The 17,172-nt window shown below is 44.2% G+C and overlaps 1 protein-coding gene across 2 annotated transcripts in view; it reads left to right on the forward strand.

Moving 5' to 3' along the window:
• The window catches only part of NECTIN3 (nectin cell adhesion molecule 3), a 255,441-nt gene that overhangs the window by 205,321 nt on the left and 32,948 nt on the right, over positions 1–17,172 (forward strand). Inside the window, exons 6-7 of one of the 2 annotated variants that reach the window (XM_069756443.1) lie at positions 5,701–5,836; positions 6,097–6,178. In XM_069756443.1, the coding sequence (XP_069612544.1) occupies positions 5,701–5,836; positions 6,097–6,178 (218 nt within the window). The remainder of the gene's footprint in view (positions 1–5,700; positions 5,837–6,096; positions 6,179–17,172) is intronic. The other variant, XR_011319221.1, reaches the window with a different exon arrangement.

The following is a 17,172-nucleotide window of genomic DNA, read 5'->3' on the forward strand; positions in this document are numbered from 1 at the left end:
ATTTTCATGAGTTTTTCGACTTCATTTAAATGTATGGTGAAATCAACATTTTTTGTAGGGTCAGAATCCATATTACCAAACACCTGTGCCGCTTTCGCCAATCTGTCCTGGGATAGCATAGTGGCCATATGGAGCACAAAGGAAAAAAAAAAAAAAAAAACAAGTAACACACCCGAAAGTCCAATAGTCCACTTGCAATAATATGTAGGATATAGTTGAGAGATCTCGGCAAAGTCAAATAATATATAATAAAGAGAAAAAAACGGCACAAAGCCGTAGCCAGCTCACCAACCAGACCATAGATGATTGAGCACGGAGATGCGTCCAGACCGAGACGCCAAGCAGCAGCAATATACGAAAACGTGGAAACTCCAGCTCAAAAAATGGTGAAAATCTTTATTAGTCCATCTTCATTTAAAAGGACATCCTTACAGGTTACTAAGGACACCGGTGGTTACATGAATGTAGGCAACGCGTTTCGATCACGCAGGATCTTATTCATGCCCATATACATTCCACGTTTGGTCTTGCTTATATATATACTATGGACCTATCACATATTCCATTGAAATCACATGACAAATAGACAGGTCCTACAGGTCACTGCTGCATAAATTCTATCGCAAGACAAAGCGGAAAATAGCAGAAAATATATACAAATAGTAAATACTAATATAAAATACTAGATGGCAGCCCGATTCTAAAGAATCGGGAGTCTAGAATCCATATATACTTGAAATTCGGCAGGAGCTTGAAGAGCAACGTCACTGGGCCTGCCTCCACGCAGTAGAAACTTGCTGTGAGGTAAAAATTCAAAAATCACACCAAAATGGCGGGCGGAGTGTGTCACAGTACGGCACGTTTCTGATTGGTCGCTCGCAGCAGGCGGCAACCAATCAGACACTGGACACTGTTGACGTCACTTATCTCCGGACATTAGCTCCGGACATTAGCTCCGGACAAAGCCACGGAAGTTGGCACAAATTGCAGGAAGTAGTATTCTAGGCAATTATCGGGAGTCTAGAATCCATATATACTTGAAATTCGGCAGGAGCTTGAAGAGCAACGTCACTGGGCCCGCCTCCACGCAGTAGAAACTTGCTGTGAGGTAAAAATTCAAAAATCACACCAAAATGGCGGGCGGAGTGTGTCACAGTACGGCACGTTTCTGATTGGTCGCTCGCAGCAGGCGGCAACCAATCAGACACTGGACACTGTTGACGTCACTTATCTCCGGACATTAGCTCCGGACATTAGCTCCGGACATTAGCTCCGGACAAAGCCACGGAAGTTGGCACAAATTGCAGGAAGTAGTATTCTAGGCAATTATATATAAGATTAACAATGATAATATAAAATGTCATTCCTTCTATTTTGACCCCAAAAAGAGAAATGGAAAACAGCCTTCCTTCGTAAGAATGAGCGCGTGAAGGACCTTAGATGACGTTGCGGCTTGTGATTGGTCGCGTGACCGCCCATGTGACCGCTCACGCGACCAATCACAAGCCGCGACGTCACCGCAGGTCCTTCACGCGCTCATTCTTAGGAAGGAAGGCTGCCGGTTAGTACCAGGGCGCGTCCGAGGGTGAGTATATCAATATTTTTTATTTTGATTCTTTATTTTACACTTAAATATGGATTCCGATACCGATTCCCGATATCGCAAACATATCGGAACTCAGTATCGGAATTCCGATACCAGATTCAGAAGATCGCCGACCTCATGGCCAACCCCACACAGGGGTCGGGTCGGGTTTCATGAAACCCGACTTTGCCAAAAGTCGGCGACTTCTGAAAATGGCCGACCCATTTTGCTCAACCCTAGTATACACTAAGGATATTACACTTAGAAGACCTATCACATCTTATGTCCTAAATATTGTTCTATGTCTTATCTTGTGCCTACCCTATGCTCATGCTGGAGTGTACATTACTCACACTAGTCATTACCTTTACAGTACTCACACAGCAGCACCAGTACCTAAAACACTATGCATTACTACACATTATCTTCCTAAAGCTGCATTACATAGCTAACACTTTATATATCACAATACATGTACAAATATGTATGACACTATTCACTTTGCATGACTGTTGTCTTTAGGGACAATAACATGACAGTCACTGTACACACCCTTACATTGGGATTACTTCCTGATGACGGGAGGTTCTACCTCTGGAATCACCACCAATCCTGAGATCCAGGGTCTGTGTGAACGAGGGTGATTGCCAATGCACATCGCCTCTCCAGTCATTCTTATGGGAGTGTGTTGTGAATTCTGCTCTTGGGTTCCCTCCAGTGGTTGTAGGTGGGAATGCAGTTGTCTCTAAGTCGCAGTCCTGGCCAGGTGTATCTGCTGATTGCAGTCCTGACTGGGATATTTAGGTGTGCAGGATTCATTAGTCCTTGCCAGTTGTCAATGTTTCTTCTGAAGTGTTGGATCACTTTCTGGCTTCTCCTGCTCAGCTGTCAATTCAGCAAAGATAAGTGTCTGGTTTTTGTTTCTGTGGCACACATGCAGTGTGCTTATATTCTGTGCTATTCATTTGTTTTTCTCTTGTCCAGCTTAGACTGTGTCAGTGTTTTTTCAGTCTTGTTGGATTCTCTGGAGATGCAGATATACGCTCCACATCTTTAGTTAGATGGTGGAGTTTTGTATTTTCTGCTGTGGATATTTTTGGAAGGATTTTTAATACTGACCGCTTAGTATCCTGTCCTATCCTTTTCTATTTAGCTAGTGTGTGCCTCATTTGCTAAATCCTGTTTCCTGCCTACGTGTGTCTTTTCCTCTACTACTCACAGTCAATATTTGTGGGGGGCTGCCTATCCTTTGGGGTTCTGCTCTGAGGCAAGGTAGAAATTCCTATTTCCATCTATAGGGGTATTTAGTCCTCCGGCTGTGTCGAGGTGTCTAGGTTTTGTTAGGCACACCCCACGGCTACTTCTAGTTGCGGTGATAAGATCAGGTTTTGCGGTCAGTATAGTTACCACCTACTGCAGTGAAAGTTTTCATGCTGCTCCAAGGTCACCTGATCATAACAGGAGTGCCGAAGAACAGCTGAGCATCGTGCTATCTCATTCTTAGCTGATATAGTTGAGCGCTGTGCTCAGCTGGTCTTTGGCACTCCTACAAGAATGAATGGCGTGTAATCAACCACTGCTCCGTTCACATTGGGCTGTTCCCTGTAGGGGTCCTATTGGTAAGACCCCCAATGATCAATAAGTTATTGCCGATCACACGGATGGGGGATATCTTCCAAACTTGAGAATACTCCTATGAAGTTTCCAATAACCAATGCAATGCTTATTGCACCACCTTTAAATATTAGTCCCCTCTCCCTATCTGATACTCACCTGCTGCCGCCTTCACCCGTTTCCAGCACCTCTCCGGTTGGTCTCTGACAAAAAGTGACTGCTTCGTAGCTCCAGTGTTTCATAGAGTGTCACTGAGCTCACTTTTCAATACAAGTCTATGAGAGCCTTGTTCTGACTTGTATTGAGAGTGTATGATGTACAGTACAGACCAAAAGTTTGGACACACCTTCTCATTTAAAGATTTTTCTGTATTTTCATGACTATGAAAATTGTAAATTCACACTGAAGGCATCAAAACTATGAATTAACACATGTGGAATTATATACTTAACAAAAAAGTGTGAAACAACTGAAAATATGTCTTATATTCTAGGTTCTTTAAAGTAGCCACCTTTTGCTTTGATGACTGCTTTGCACACTCTTGGCGTTCTCTTGATGAGCTTCAAGAGGTAGTCACCAGGAATGGTTTTCAATTCACAGGTGTGCCCTGTCAGGTTTAATAAGTGGGATTTCTTGCCTTATAAATGGTGTTAGGACCATCAGTTGTGTTGTGCAGAAGTCTGTCAGTGTCCCCAAGTGCAGTTGCAAAAACCATCAAGTGCTACAAAGAAACTGGCTCACATGAGGACCACCCCAGGAAAGGAAGACCAAGAGTCACCTCTGCTTCTGAGGATAAGTTTATCCGAGTCACCAGCCTCAGAAATCGCAGGTTAACAGCAGCTCAGATTAGAGACCAGGTCAATGCCACACAGAGTTCTAGCAGCAGACACATCTCTACAACAACTGTTAAGAGGAGACTTGACTTTGTGGAGCAGGCCTTCATGGTAAAATAGCTGCTAGGAAACCACTGCTAAGGACAGGCAACTAAGCAGAAGAGACTTGTTTGGGCTAAAGAACACAAGGAATGGACATTAGACCAGTGGAAATCTGTGCTTTGGTCTGATGAGTCCAAATTTGAGACCTTTGGTTCCAACCACCGTGTCTTTGTGCAACGCAGAAAAGGTGAACGGATGGACTCTACATGCCTGGTTCCCACCGTGAAGCATGGAGGAGGAGGTGTGATGGTGTGGAAGTGCTTTGCTGGTAACACTGTTGGGGATTTATTCAAAATTGAAGGCATACTGAACCAGCATGGCTACCACAGCATCTTACAGCGGCATGCTATTCCATCCAGTTTGCGTTTAGTTGGACCATCATTTATTTTTCAACAGGACAATGACCCCAAACACACCTCCAGGCTGTGTAAGGGCTATTTGACCAAGGAGGAGAGTGATGGGTGCTACACCAGAAGACCTGCCTCCACAGTCACCAGACCTGAACCCAATCGAGATGGTTTGGGGTGAGCTGGACCGCAGACTGAAGGCAAAAGGACCAACAAGTGCAAAGCATCTCTGGGAACTCCTTCAAGATTGTTGGAAGACCATTTCCGGTGACTATCTCTTGAAGCTCATCAAGAGAATGCCAAGAGTGATCAAAGCAAAAGGTGGCTACTTTAAAGAACCTAGAATATAAGACATATTTTCAGTTGTTTTCCACTTTTTTGTTAAGTATATAATTCCACATGTGTTAATTCATAGTTCTGATGCCTTCAGTGTGAATTTACAATTTTCATAGTCATGAAAATACAGAAAAATCTTTAAATGAGAAGGTGTGTCCAAACTTTTGGTCTGCACTGTAGCTGCTGACCGTCCAGAAGTCAAAAGCTACGTCATATGCTCTCAATACAAGTCTATGAGTGTATGTCACAAGATGACCAGAGGGACCGGAGTGGCACCAAAATAACTGTGAAGATGAGTATATGATCAGCGGCAGGGGGCTTAGATTTAAGGCGCCACTCCAGCGCAGAAAAACAAAACGATGGAGTGGTGCTTTAAAGGGAATCTGTCACCAGATGTTGCTACCACATCTGAGAGGAGCATGATGTAGGGGCAGAGATTCTGATGCCAGTGTTGTATAACTTAGTTTACTGGGTGCTACAGTTTTCATTAAAAACTGTTTTATCTGCTGCAGATCTTTCAATTATCAGAATATTGAGCTTTGTACAACACTGCCCACACTACTGGTTTGCAACTTATGAGTGCACTGTGCTTAAGCAGAAAGATGCTAATCAGTGATGGGGGCAGGGTTGACTACTTTGCATCAGACTAAGTAGTCCTCTAGTGATAATATACTGTGGCTAAAACAATTATTTTATTAAAACTGCAGCAAGTGGCCCAGTAAGTGATACATAGCTGGAATCGGGGTTTCTGTCTCTATATTATGTTCTTACAATAGGTGGCAAAAACCTGGTGACAGATTCCCTTCAATGTGATTGAATAAAAAAAACAAGTGGTATTAAAGCATTTGATATGAATTATACCCCTGACTTTGTTACTCTATAGATTATCCATTAAAGGACACATCATCCTTGGTGGCAGCTGGGACAATAATAGGAGCAGTTCTAGCTCTTTTCTTTATGACAATTTTTGTGGCGATTCTACTAATGTCTGGAAAGAAAAGACCATATGCTGATACCATGTAAGTATAAATCAGTGGAAAGTCACTATAAAAAACAAGGTTTAAAGGGAATCTTTTACCTTAAAGATAGATTTGTTTAACTAGAATCATAACTTAAATATTCTGAGATTTGCAGCAAAATAATGTTAATATGTTATACAGTGTCTGTAGAATACATCGTCTCAACATAATGTTATAGTCTGATAGTTACTTTGGAGGATAATCCGCAGTAAATGTTACGATGGTATGACTGTTTGTTATTATTGCCCATATCTTTTCAGAATCGAGCAGTCACCGACTCTAAAAACCTGCCATGCATTTGAAGACCCTTTACTTTCTGTTGGGAGAAAATATGTTTACAAGGTAAGCAGCCAAGTGTGTCTCCATGAAACAATGTGGTTAGTCATTGTAAAATGCTGTACATCACCCAAAACATCAAAGACAACTTTGGAATAAATATGTCTGTGAAAGGTTAATCTTTGTACTGCTAAGGGCATATGTTAGGATATGTGTCCACGTTCAGGATTGCTTCAGGATTTGGTCAGGATTTTATGCAGGTAAAATCCTGACCAAATCTGCACCTGAGGTCACTGGCAGGTCACCTGCGGTGTTCTGGCGTTTTTTGCTCATTGTAGCAACATGCTGCTTTCAGAAAAAACGCGACGCATGTGCGTTTTCGTGGCAAAAACGCATGCGTTTTTTCCTGCATAGTGGAGATGGGATTTCATTAAATTCCCTCCACTATGCTGTAACATCTGGACGCTGCGTTTTTGACGCTGCGGAAAAACGCAGCGTAAAAAACGCAGCGTTTCCTGAACGTGGAAACATACCCTAAGACGTCTTGACCCACTGAAACCCCCATTGCCCTAATCTTGGTCCTCCTGTGTGGTGGACTTCATAGGAGAACGTATTTTTCACTATATTATGTAATTCCATTTCTATTGTACAATTTGAAACAATATCATCAAAACAGAAACCATATTCAAAAATATAGGTATATACAGTGGCCCTCAAAAGTTTACATACCCCGGCAGAATTTTTGCTTTCTTGGCCTTTTTTCAGAGAATATGAATGATAACTCCAAAACTTTTTCTCCACACATGGTTAGTGGTTGGGTGAAGCCATTTATGGCCAAACTATTGTGTTTTCTATTTTTCAATCATAATGCCAACCCAAAACATCCAAATGACCCTGATTAAAAGTTCACATACACCGGTGATTTTGGCCTGATAACATGCACAGAAGTTGACACAAATGGGTTTTAATGGCTGCAAAATGTAACATCCTCACCTGTAACCTGTTTCCTTGTAATCAGTGTGTGTGCATAAAAGCCGAGTGAGTTTCTGGGATCCAGACAGACTCTTGCATCTTTCATCCAGCCACTGATGTTTCTGGATTGTGATACAGGAAAGAAATATATCTTGGTACCGTGTTAGCCAGTAGATAGAAAAATATTTAGAATTGAGAGTCCTCAGTGGTTGATACCTTTTAATGGCTAACTGAAAAGATGGAAACAAATTGTTAGCCATTAAAAGGTATCAACCACTAAGGACTCTCAATTCTAAATATTTTTCTGGATTGTGAGTCATGGGAAAAGAAAAAGAATTGTCAACGGATCTACATATATTCTCTGAGAAAGGCCAAAAAAGCAAAAATTCTGGATGTAAACCTTTGAACACAACTGTATATATGCATAATTTAAGGGGTCTAATCAATATATCTACATGGACCCTCTTAAATTGGAATGGAAACTGAAAATATAGAGTGCATAGTCCAAGAAATAATTCAAAAAGCTTTACCAAACAAACAAAAAGGCATGTATATATACTGTATATGACCATGTATCAATGCCAAGTCAATTAGAGCAGAGACTTAGGCTGCTTTTACACATTAGTTTTTTGCCATTAGTCACAATCCGTCGAATGTTGAATAAAACGGATCCGTCACAGATTGTGGAAAACTGATGTGACGGATTTGTTTTTTGCCGGATCCAACTAGCTGATCCAGCTAATTGGATCCTAAAAAATCGGAGTATGCTCAGTGTAAAAAAATGGAATCCGTTGCCCAGATTCCGTCATTTGATGGATTCGGTGCCATAGGCTTCCATTCTAGAAAACAATGGACGGCGTTTTTTCGACTTACACAAATAATGTTACTATGTCCTTTTTCTCTGGCCGGCAGATAAACAATTTTTGGTGGATTCGGTGAACGACAGATGAAACGTGAGGCCATCCATCGCAATCGGTCGCTAATACAAATCTATGAGAAAAAACGGATCCGGCGGCAACATTCGCCGGATTCATTTTTTTCAAAATTCGTTGGATTGAGACTGACAGCAAAAGACTGATGTGTGAAAGGGGCCTTAGGTAGAAAAACATTCAGTGCTAGGGAAAGGGGAGTGTCTATATAAACCCCACAAACACTTGAAAAGATGCAGAAAGGATACTGCACCACAACAAAGTGGTGCCACGCTGACAGCCACAACAGGCGTTTCACGTTGGCTTCCACAGGTGGCCATAGTTTATGTCATAACCGAAAGTTGGCACTCTTGAAATTAGTCCAGAAAATATTAGAAAGTATTTCTTCGAGTAAATTATTGCAATTACACATGATTTGTTATACAAATGTTTATTTCCTTTGTGTGTATTGAAACAACACACAAAAAAACAAATTGGACACCATCTACTATATAATTGTCTAAGGCCGGCGTCACACTGGCGTATCGCATCCGATGCGAGATCATCGGATGCGATATGCTAATGACCCTTGGCTCATGCTCGCAGCAGAGCAGGAGCCGAGTGTCATGCGTCTGTGCTCCGATTCTCCCGCACAGGGAGGATCGGAGCACAGCTGCGGAGGAGGCGGAGAAATGACTTTCTCCATCTCCTCCATTGCTTGGTTCCGCTTATAGCGCACGGCACTCGGATGATATCCGAGTGGTGTGCGCTGTCTCACTCACACTCATAGGCTTATATGGGTGTGAGTGAGCCGAGAGTTTTCCTCAGTCCGAGACAATCGCAGAATGCTGCGATTGTCTCGGACCGAGGAAAACGGCCGACAAAAAGTCGGCTGGTGGGAGCTGCCCCATATGGTAACATTGGTCCGAGTGCAATGCGATTTTTTATCGCATTGCACTCGGCCGTTTTAAGCGCCAGTGTGACGCTGGCCTAAGGGTCACTTCCGTCTGTCCTTCTGTCTGTCTGTCACGGATATTCATTGGTCGCGGCCTCTGTCTGTCCTGGAAATCCAAGTCGCTGATTGGTCGCGGCAAAACAGCCATGACCAATCAGCGACGGGCACAGACTGGAAGAAAATGGCCGCTCCATACTCCCCGCAGTCAGTGTCCCCGGGGCCGCTCCATACTCCCCGCTCCATACTCCCCGTGGCGCAGTCAGTGTCCCCGGCGCCCGCTCCATACCCCCGCGGCGCAGTCAGTGTCCCCGGGGCCGCTCCATACTCCCCGCTCCATACCCCCAAAGCGCAGTCAGTGTCCCCGGCGCCGCTCCATACTCCCCGCACCATACTACCTGCGGCGCACTCAGTGTCCCCGGTGCCGCTCCATACTCCCCGCAGTCAGCACCTGCTCCATACTCCCCTCCGGTCACCGCTCACACAGGCTTAATGCCAGCGGTAACGGACCACGTTATGCCGCGGGTAACGCAGTCCGTAACTGCTGCTATTAACCTTGTGTGACCAAGTTTTTACTATTGATGCAGCCTATGCAGCATCAATAGTAAAAAGATGTAATGTTAAAAATAATAAAAAAACAAAAAACCTGCTATACTCACCTTCCGTCGTCGGACGATGCGCTCGCGACGGCCGCCATCTTCCGTTCCCAGAGATGGATTGCGAACTTACCCAGAAGACTTAGCGGTCTTGCGAGACTGCTAAGTCATCTGGGTAATTTTGCAATATAATCCTGGGAACGGAAGATGGCGGCCGCATCGCACAGCTTCGCTGGATCCCAGGGGTGGGTATATAACTATTTTTTATTTTAATAATTTTTTTAACAGGGATATGGTGCACACACTGCTAAATACTGCGTGGGCAGTGTTATATACCTACGTGACTGGGCAATATACTACGTGACTGGCCAATATACTACGTGACTGGGCAATATACTACGTCGTTGGGCGATATACTACGTCATTGGGCAATATACTATGTCGCTGGGCAATATACTACGTCAATGGGCAATATACCATGTCGCTGGGCAATATACTATGTGACTGGGCAATATACTACGTGACTGGACAATATACTACGTGAATGGGCAATATACTACGTGACTGGGCAATATACTACGTCGCTGGGCAATATACTACGTCGATGAGCAATATACTATGTCGCTGGGCAATATACTATGTGACTGGGCAATATACTACGTGGCTGGGCAATATACTACGTCGCTGGGCAATATACTGCATGGCTCTGTGCTGAATACTATGTCGCTGGGCAATATACTACGTGGCTGGGCAATATACTATGTGGCTGGGCAATATACTACGTGACTGGGCAATATACTACGTGACTGGGCAATATACTACGTGACTGGGCAATATACTACGTGCCTGGGCAATATATTACGTCGCTGGGCAATATACTACGTGACTGGGCAATATACTACGTGACTGGGCAATATACTACGTGGCTGGGCAATATACTACGTGGCTGGGCAATATACTATGTGACTGGGCAATATACTATGCGGCTCTGTGCTGAATACTATGTCGCTGGGCAATATACTACGTGACTGGGCAATATACTACGTGGCTCTGTGCTGAATACTACATCGCTGGGCAATATACTATGTGGCTTGGAAATATACAACGTGGCTGGGCAATATACTATGTGGCTGGGCAATATACTACGTGGCTGGGCAATATACTACGTGACTGGGCAATATACTACGTGACTGGACAATATACTATGTGGCTGGGCAATATACTACGTGACTGGGCAATATACTACATGACTGGGCAATATACTACGTGGCTGGGCAATATACTACATGACTGGGCAATATACTACGCGACTGGGCAATATACTACAGGGCTGGGCAATATACTATGTGGCTGGGCAATATACTACGTGACTGGGCAATATACTACGTGGCTCTGTGCTGAATACTACATCGCTGGGCAATATACTATGTGGCTGGGAAATATACAACGTGGCTGGGCAATATACTATGTGGCTGGGCAATATACTACGTGGCTGGGCAATATACTACGTGACTGGGCAATATACTACGTGGCTGGGCAATATACTATGTGACTGGGCAATATACTATGCGGCTCTGTGCTGAATACTATGTCGCTGGGCAATATACTACGTGAGTGGGCAATATACTACGTGGCTCTGTGCTGAATACTACATCGCTGGGCAATATACTATGTGACTGGGCAATATACTACGTGACTGGGCAATATACTACGTGAATGGGCAATATACTACGTGACTGGGCAATATACTACGTCGCTGGGCAATATACTACGTCGATGAGCAATATACTATGTCGCTGGGCAATATACTATGTGACTGGGCAATATACTACGTGGCTGGGCAATATACTACGTCGCTGGGCAATATACTGCATGGCTCTGTGCTGAATACTATGTCGCTGGGCAATATACTATGTGGCTGGGCAATATACTACGTAACTGGGCAATATACTACGTGACTGGGCAATATACTACGTGACTGGGCAATATACTACGTGCCTGGGCAATATATTACGTCGCTGGGCAATATACTACGTGACTGGGCAATATACTACGTGACTGGGCAATATACTACGTGGCTGGGCAATATACTACGTGGCTGGGCAATATACTATGTGACTGGGCAATATACTATGCGGCTCTGTGCTGAATACTGTCGCTGGGCAATATACTACGTGACTGGGCAATATACTACGTGGCTCTGTGCTGAATACTACATCGCTGGGCAATATACTATGTGGCTGGGAAATATACAACGTGGCTGGGCAATATACTATGTGGCTGGGCAATATACTACGTGGCTGGGCAATATACTACGTGACTGGGCAATATACTACGTGACTGGGCAATATACTATGTGGCTGGGCAATATACTACGTGACTGGGCAATATACTACATGACTGGGCAATATACTACGTGGCTGGGCAATATACTACGTGACTGGGCAATATACTACGTGACTGGGCAATATACTACGTGGCTGGGCAATATACTATGTGGCTGGGCAATATACTACGTGGCTGGGCAATATACTACGTGGCTGGGCAATATACTATGTGACTGGGCAATATACTATGCGGCTCTGTGCTGAATACTTTGTCGCTGGGCAATATACTACGTGAGTGGGCAATATACTACGTGGCTCTGTGCTGAATACTACATCGCTGGGCAATATACTATGTGGCTGGGCAATATACTACGTGGCTGGGCAATATACTATGTGGCTGGGCAATATACTACGTGGCTGGGCAATATACTACGTGACTGGGCAATATACTACGTGACTGGGCAATATACTATGTGGCTGGGCAATATACTACGTGACTGGGCAATATACTACCTGACTGGGCAATATACTACATGGCTGGGCAATATACTACGTGACTGGGCAATGTACTACGTGACTGGGCAATATACTACGTCGCTGGGCAATATACTACGTGGCTGGGCAATATACTATGTGGCTGGGCAATATACTACGTGATTGGGCAATATACTACGTCACTGGGCAATATACTACGTGACTGGGCAATATACTATGTGGCTGGGCAATATACTATGTGACTGGGCAATATACTACTGTGCAAAGAAGTCAACCATCAGCACTCAGACAGGGAATGCACGCTCCAAAGTCCAAGGATCCAATCCGACAAAAACGTATATAAGGAAGGAAGAGCAGCATCCATACCAGGTGATGTTAGTCCAAAAATATTCTTTATTCCGCCATGATAAAAATACAACGTTTCGGCCTGGTTGGCCTTTGTCAAGTATACACATTATCCAAAGTGGCCATCTTAAATAGTGTAGAACTCACATGAGCTCCAATCACCATCAAGGGGCGGCCTTTATTAAATATACATTTAATGTGCTTAAAAATCAAATACCATACACATATATAATTGGTAACAACTAGACATCACCATCACTATCTATATCCTATGAAAATATATACAAAAAAGGCATAAAATTCTAAATCACATACATAAACAAACATCACAAAAGTGCATAGTCCAATGGTTGCAATTGTTATCTGGTTGCTATAGCGGCATCTCCACCAATCACATAATGTCCATGGGCCAATCCCCTTTCTCCTCCAATCACTGTGGGCTAGGAGAAAAAGCGCACAAAATGAATCCTCCCAATCACAGCAAGGCATGCAGGGATGCGTGCGTGCGCCATAGGACACTGGCGCATGCGCACGGCACACTGCAGAGACGATCACCTGACCGCCCCACAGCGTTACCAAGCGCGCAAGCGCCGGACGCCCCAGACGTCATAGAGCGCCGGCGCGCACGCGCAAGGCACACCAAAGGGACGACCAACAGACCGCCCCCCAGCGCCGCCAAGCGCACACGCGCCAGGCGCCCCAGAGTAAGCGTCGACATCAGAGCACCAGACCCGGCAACGAATCACATGGGCGGACCAGAAGCCACAGCGAATATACGCTATGGCAACCAGCCCGCCCGTACGTCACACCAAGCCGGCGCTCCAAGATAGACGCAAGCATAGCCATCTCCATGGCAACCACCCCTCCCAAACAACCGCGATCAAGCAGGAAGGGAGCGCAGGGAGAAAAATACAAAGCATATAAACAATAGGCTATGAATAACAAATAAGGCACCTCCATCCACTCTCTGACTGCCAAACCGCGATCCTAGGTACAAAAGAGAAAAAGAAAACACAAAAACAAATTATAATAAAAACAGAGTACAAAAAACAGCACAAGATTAAAACATACACGGAGTAGAGTACGCACACTGTGTCAAGAGGGAGAATCCTACATATCTAAACACAAATATCAGACTAACCGCAGCACATCAATCTTTTGACATAATTATGTAGTGCAAATCTGCAGATTATAGTCTAAATTAAGCCCCTTGGGCTGCAGTGTTTCCAAAACTGAAATCCACCTTAATTCTTTTTGTTTCAATATGAGATTCCTATCACCCCCTCTCCTCAGTGTCGGGACCCCATCGATTACTCTAAAACGCAACTGATTAACAGAGTGTCTACACTCACTGAAGTGTTTAGGTATTGGTAGGTGAGTTAAATTCGTACGTATCGTGCCCTTATGTTTGCTTATTCGTTGTCTCACTTCCATTGTCGTTTCACCGACATACATTAGTCCACATGGACAGACTATCAAATACACAACAAATTTTGATGAGCACGTATAACGTTCTTTTCTTGAAAATTTTCTACCAGTACGTGGGTGACAAAAACTGTCACCCTTGAGCATATTCCCGCAACAAGCACAATTGAGACAAGGAAAGTTGCCCATCCGAGGGGGGAACAAAGTCCTCTGGACGGCAACTCTCCCGGCCCCAATATCTGATTTAACCAATACATCTTTAAGATTACGTCCTCGTCTGTACGAGAGAATAGGGCGTGAACAAAAATCTTGAATCTGAGGTAAACCCCTATGCAAAATCCCCCAATGTTTATTAAGGATATTAGCAATACCATTACTGGCCGGGCAATAGGTGGATACAAATGGTACCCGTTTCTGCTTATCTCCCTTATGACGTTGTAAGTCATCCTCAGTCAGTCTAACCGCCCTATCTCTATGACCCATAACCTTCACTTGTGGGTACCCCCTTCGTACGAATTTGTCACACATTTCGTCCAGTCTTCTGTCACAAATCTCTGTATCAGTAACTATTCTTCGTACCCGAAGAAGTTGACTCCACGGTAGGGAATCCATCATCCGTCTAGGATGGTAACTATCATATGATAAAAGGCTGTTCTTATCAGTTGTTTTAGTGAACAGGTCGGTGCAAAGTTTATCATTCTGTTTATAGACCATAGTATCTAAGAACTGTACCCTCTCAGCCGAGCAGGTCATCGTAAATTTCAATTCCGGGTGTATATGATTAAGTTCTGTCAAAAAATCAAGGAGGTCCTCATGGGTACCCACCCAAACACAAAAAATATCATCGATGTAGCGCCACCAGGCCCGGACGTGCCGCCAGAAGATGGATCTGTACACGTGTTGGTCCTCGAGTACCGCCATGTAGATGTTAGCATACGTGGGGGCCACATTGGACCCCATGGCGGTACCCCTCAACTGCTGGTAGTAATCATCCCCAAAGAGGAAAAAATTCCTCCTGAGGATGAACTCCAGCAGTGTGAGGACCAACCGTGCACAATCCGGCGACACGTCCGAGCCCGACAGCGCCACACCGACGGCATCCAGGCCCCTCTCATGTTCAATGGAGGTGTACAATGACACAACATCAAATGATACCAAAAAAGTTGAGGCACACACAGAGACAGTATTGAGTTTCTCTAAAAAATCATTCGTATCACGAATGTACGAGCCGGCAGAGGTTGAAAAAACCCGTAGAATCTTATCCAGAAAAATTGAAACCTTATTACACATGGAGCCCCGGCCCGATACAATAGGGCGTCCGGGGGGATTTAACAAATCCTTGTGTATCTTAGGCAATGTGTACAGGACAGGGGTAATAGGCGAATTAACAAATAAAAATTCAGACAGCTTCTGATCGATGAGTCCATTGCTTAAGGAGTCATCGATCAGAAGCTGTAACTCCCTCTGAAAACCTGCCGTCGGATCACATGTAAGTTTCTTATATACCGCAGTATCCGATAGTTGTGTCATAATCTCTGCCCTATATTTTACAGTATCCATTATTACTACTGCACCGCCTTTATCGGCAGGTTTTACCGTTAGTGCAGTATTGTTTGAAAGGCGATCTAATGCTTGTCTCTCAGCCCTGGACAGGTTATTAAATCCATGACAAAATCGCTCCCTCAATTTCTTGAAGTCCCTCTCCACCAAAGTAATATATGACTCGACAAATTGATTTTTAACGTGGGGTTGAAAAGAGCTTTTGTTAAACAAACCAGCTCCTTTAAGTGTAAAGCCCCCCACCACCACATCCATTGGTTCATCAACATGCGGCTGTATCTCTGAAAAATAAGAGGTTAGTCGCAGCCTTCTATAGAAGGCAAACAAGTGACACTCGATCTGGAACCAATCAGGAGAGTTTTTCGGACAGAAGGACAAGCCTTTAGACAACATATCATACTCGATATCAGTCAACTGGGTAGATGATATATTTACCACCAGTTCATTGCGATTTAGTTCACTTTCCGTCGTTCGTCCATGTTCCGTGTTCTCATGGGGGATTTGTGGAATTTCCTCCGTTCTCTGTTCGAACCGCCATCTTTTATGTTTCCTCCCGCCTCTCCGGTTCCTCCTTTTACTGTTGTTGCGGCCACTTGTCTGACCCCTAAAAAACTTAAAGATGAAGAAGAAGCTCCCAAATTAGAGTCATCAGTTGAGTCAGAATCTGCTGTTGTGAAGCCAAATCTATGTGGGTCCCTCTCCTGCGGTCTCTTTCTCCTCCTTTGCTGAAGAGGTCTAGACCTTCTGTTGTTAAATGATAATTGTGTCCCCGGATGCCAGGAAAAAATCCGTCCTGACTTATAGTCCTCCATATCCCGGAACCATTTAGATCTTTTGGTTTTCTCAATATCACTCTGAAATTTTATAAGATTCTCCTCCAATTTATTTCTGTATGCTGCTAGCTCAGGCACAGGCATCAGACCAGTCAGTTGTTGCTCTAGTTCCAGCACAGACCCCTTGATAAGCTCCATCTCCTTGCGGAGAAATTCTATATTCAGGAGCATCAAATCAAAGGAGTATTTATTAGTGATGGTTTCAAATTTGTTACAAAATTGAGCATTGTCTACCATCAGAGTGGGACGTAAATGTGGACGTAAGCCGCGAGGAATTCTACGGGCTTTATAATACTCAGTGAGTGTAGTCACATGTAGTTCAAAGGAGATCAGTCTCCTAGCCCTGCGCTTAGTTACCCGATGTTTACCCTGGTTACCGGCATCGTTGGTCGCTGGAGAGCGGTCTGTGTGACAGCTCTCCAGCGACCAAACAGCGACGCTGCAGCGATCCGGATCGTTGTCGGTATCGCTGCAGCGTCGCTTAATGTGAAGGGGCCTTTACATACCATGTCTGCAGTTGGTTTACTTAAAAAGGTATTATCATTAGAAGTACCAGATAAAATCCGTACTGCGTCCTCCTCCGTGTATGAAAAAATTGAGGCAGTATCCAGTTCACCCAACTCTGGAGTAGATACCGGCTCCATAGC

The sequence above is a fragment of the Ranitomeya imitator genome, chromosome 3, assembly GCF_032444005.1.
Source record: "Ranitomeya imitator isolate aRanImi1 chromosome 3, aRanImi1.pri, whole genome shotgun sequence".
Classification (NCBI taxonomy): Eukaryota; Metazoa; Chordata; class Amphibia; order Anura; family Dendrobatidae; genus Ranitomeya; species Ranitomeya imitator.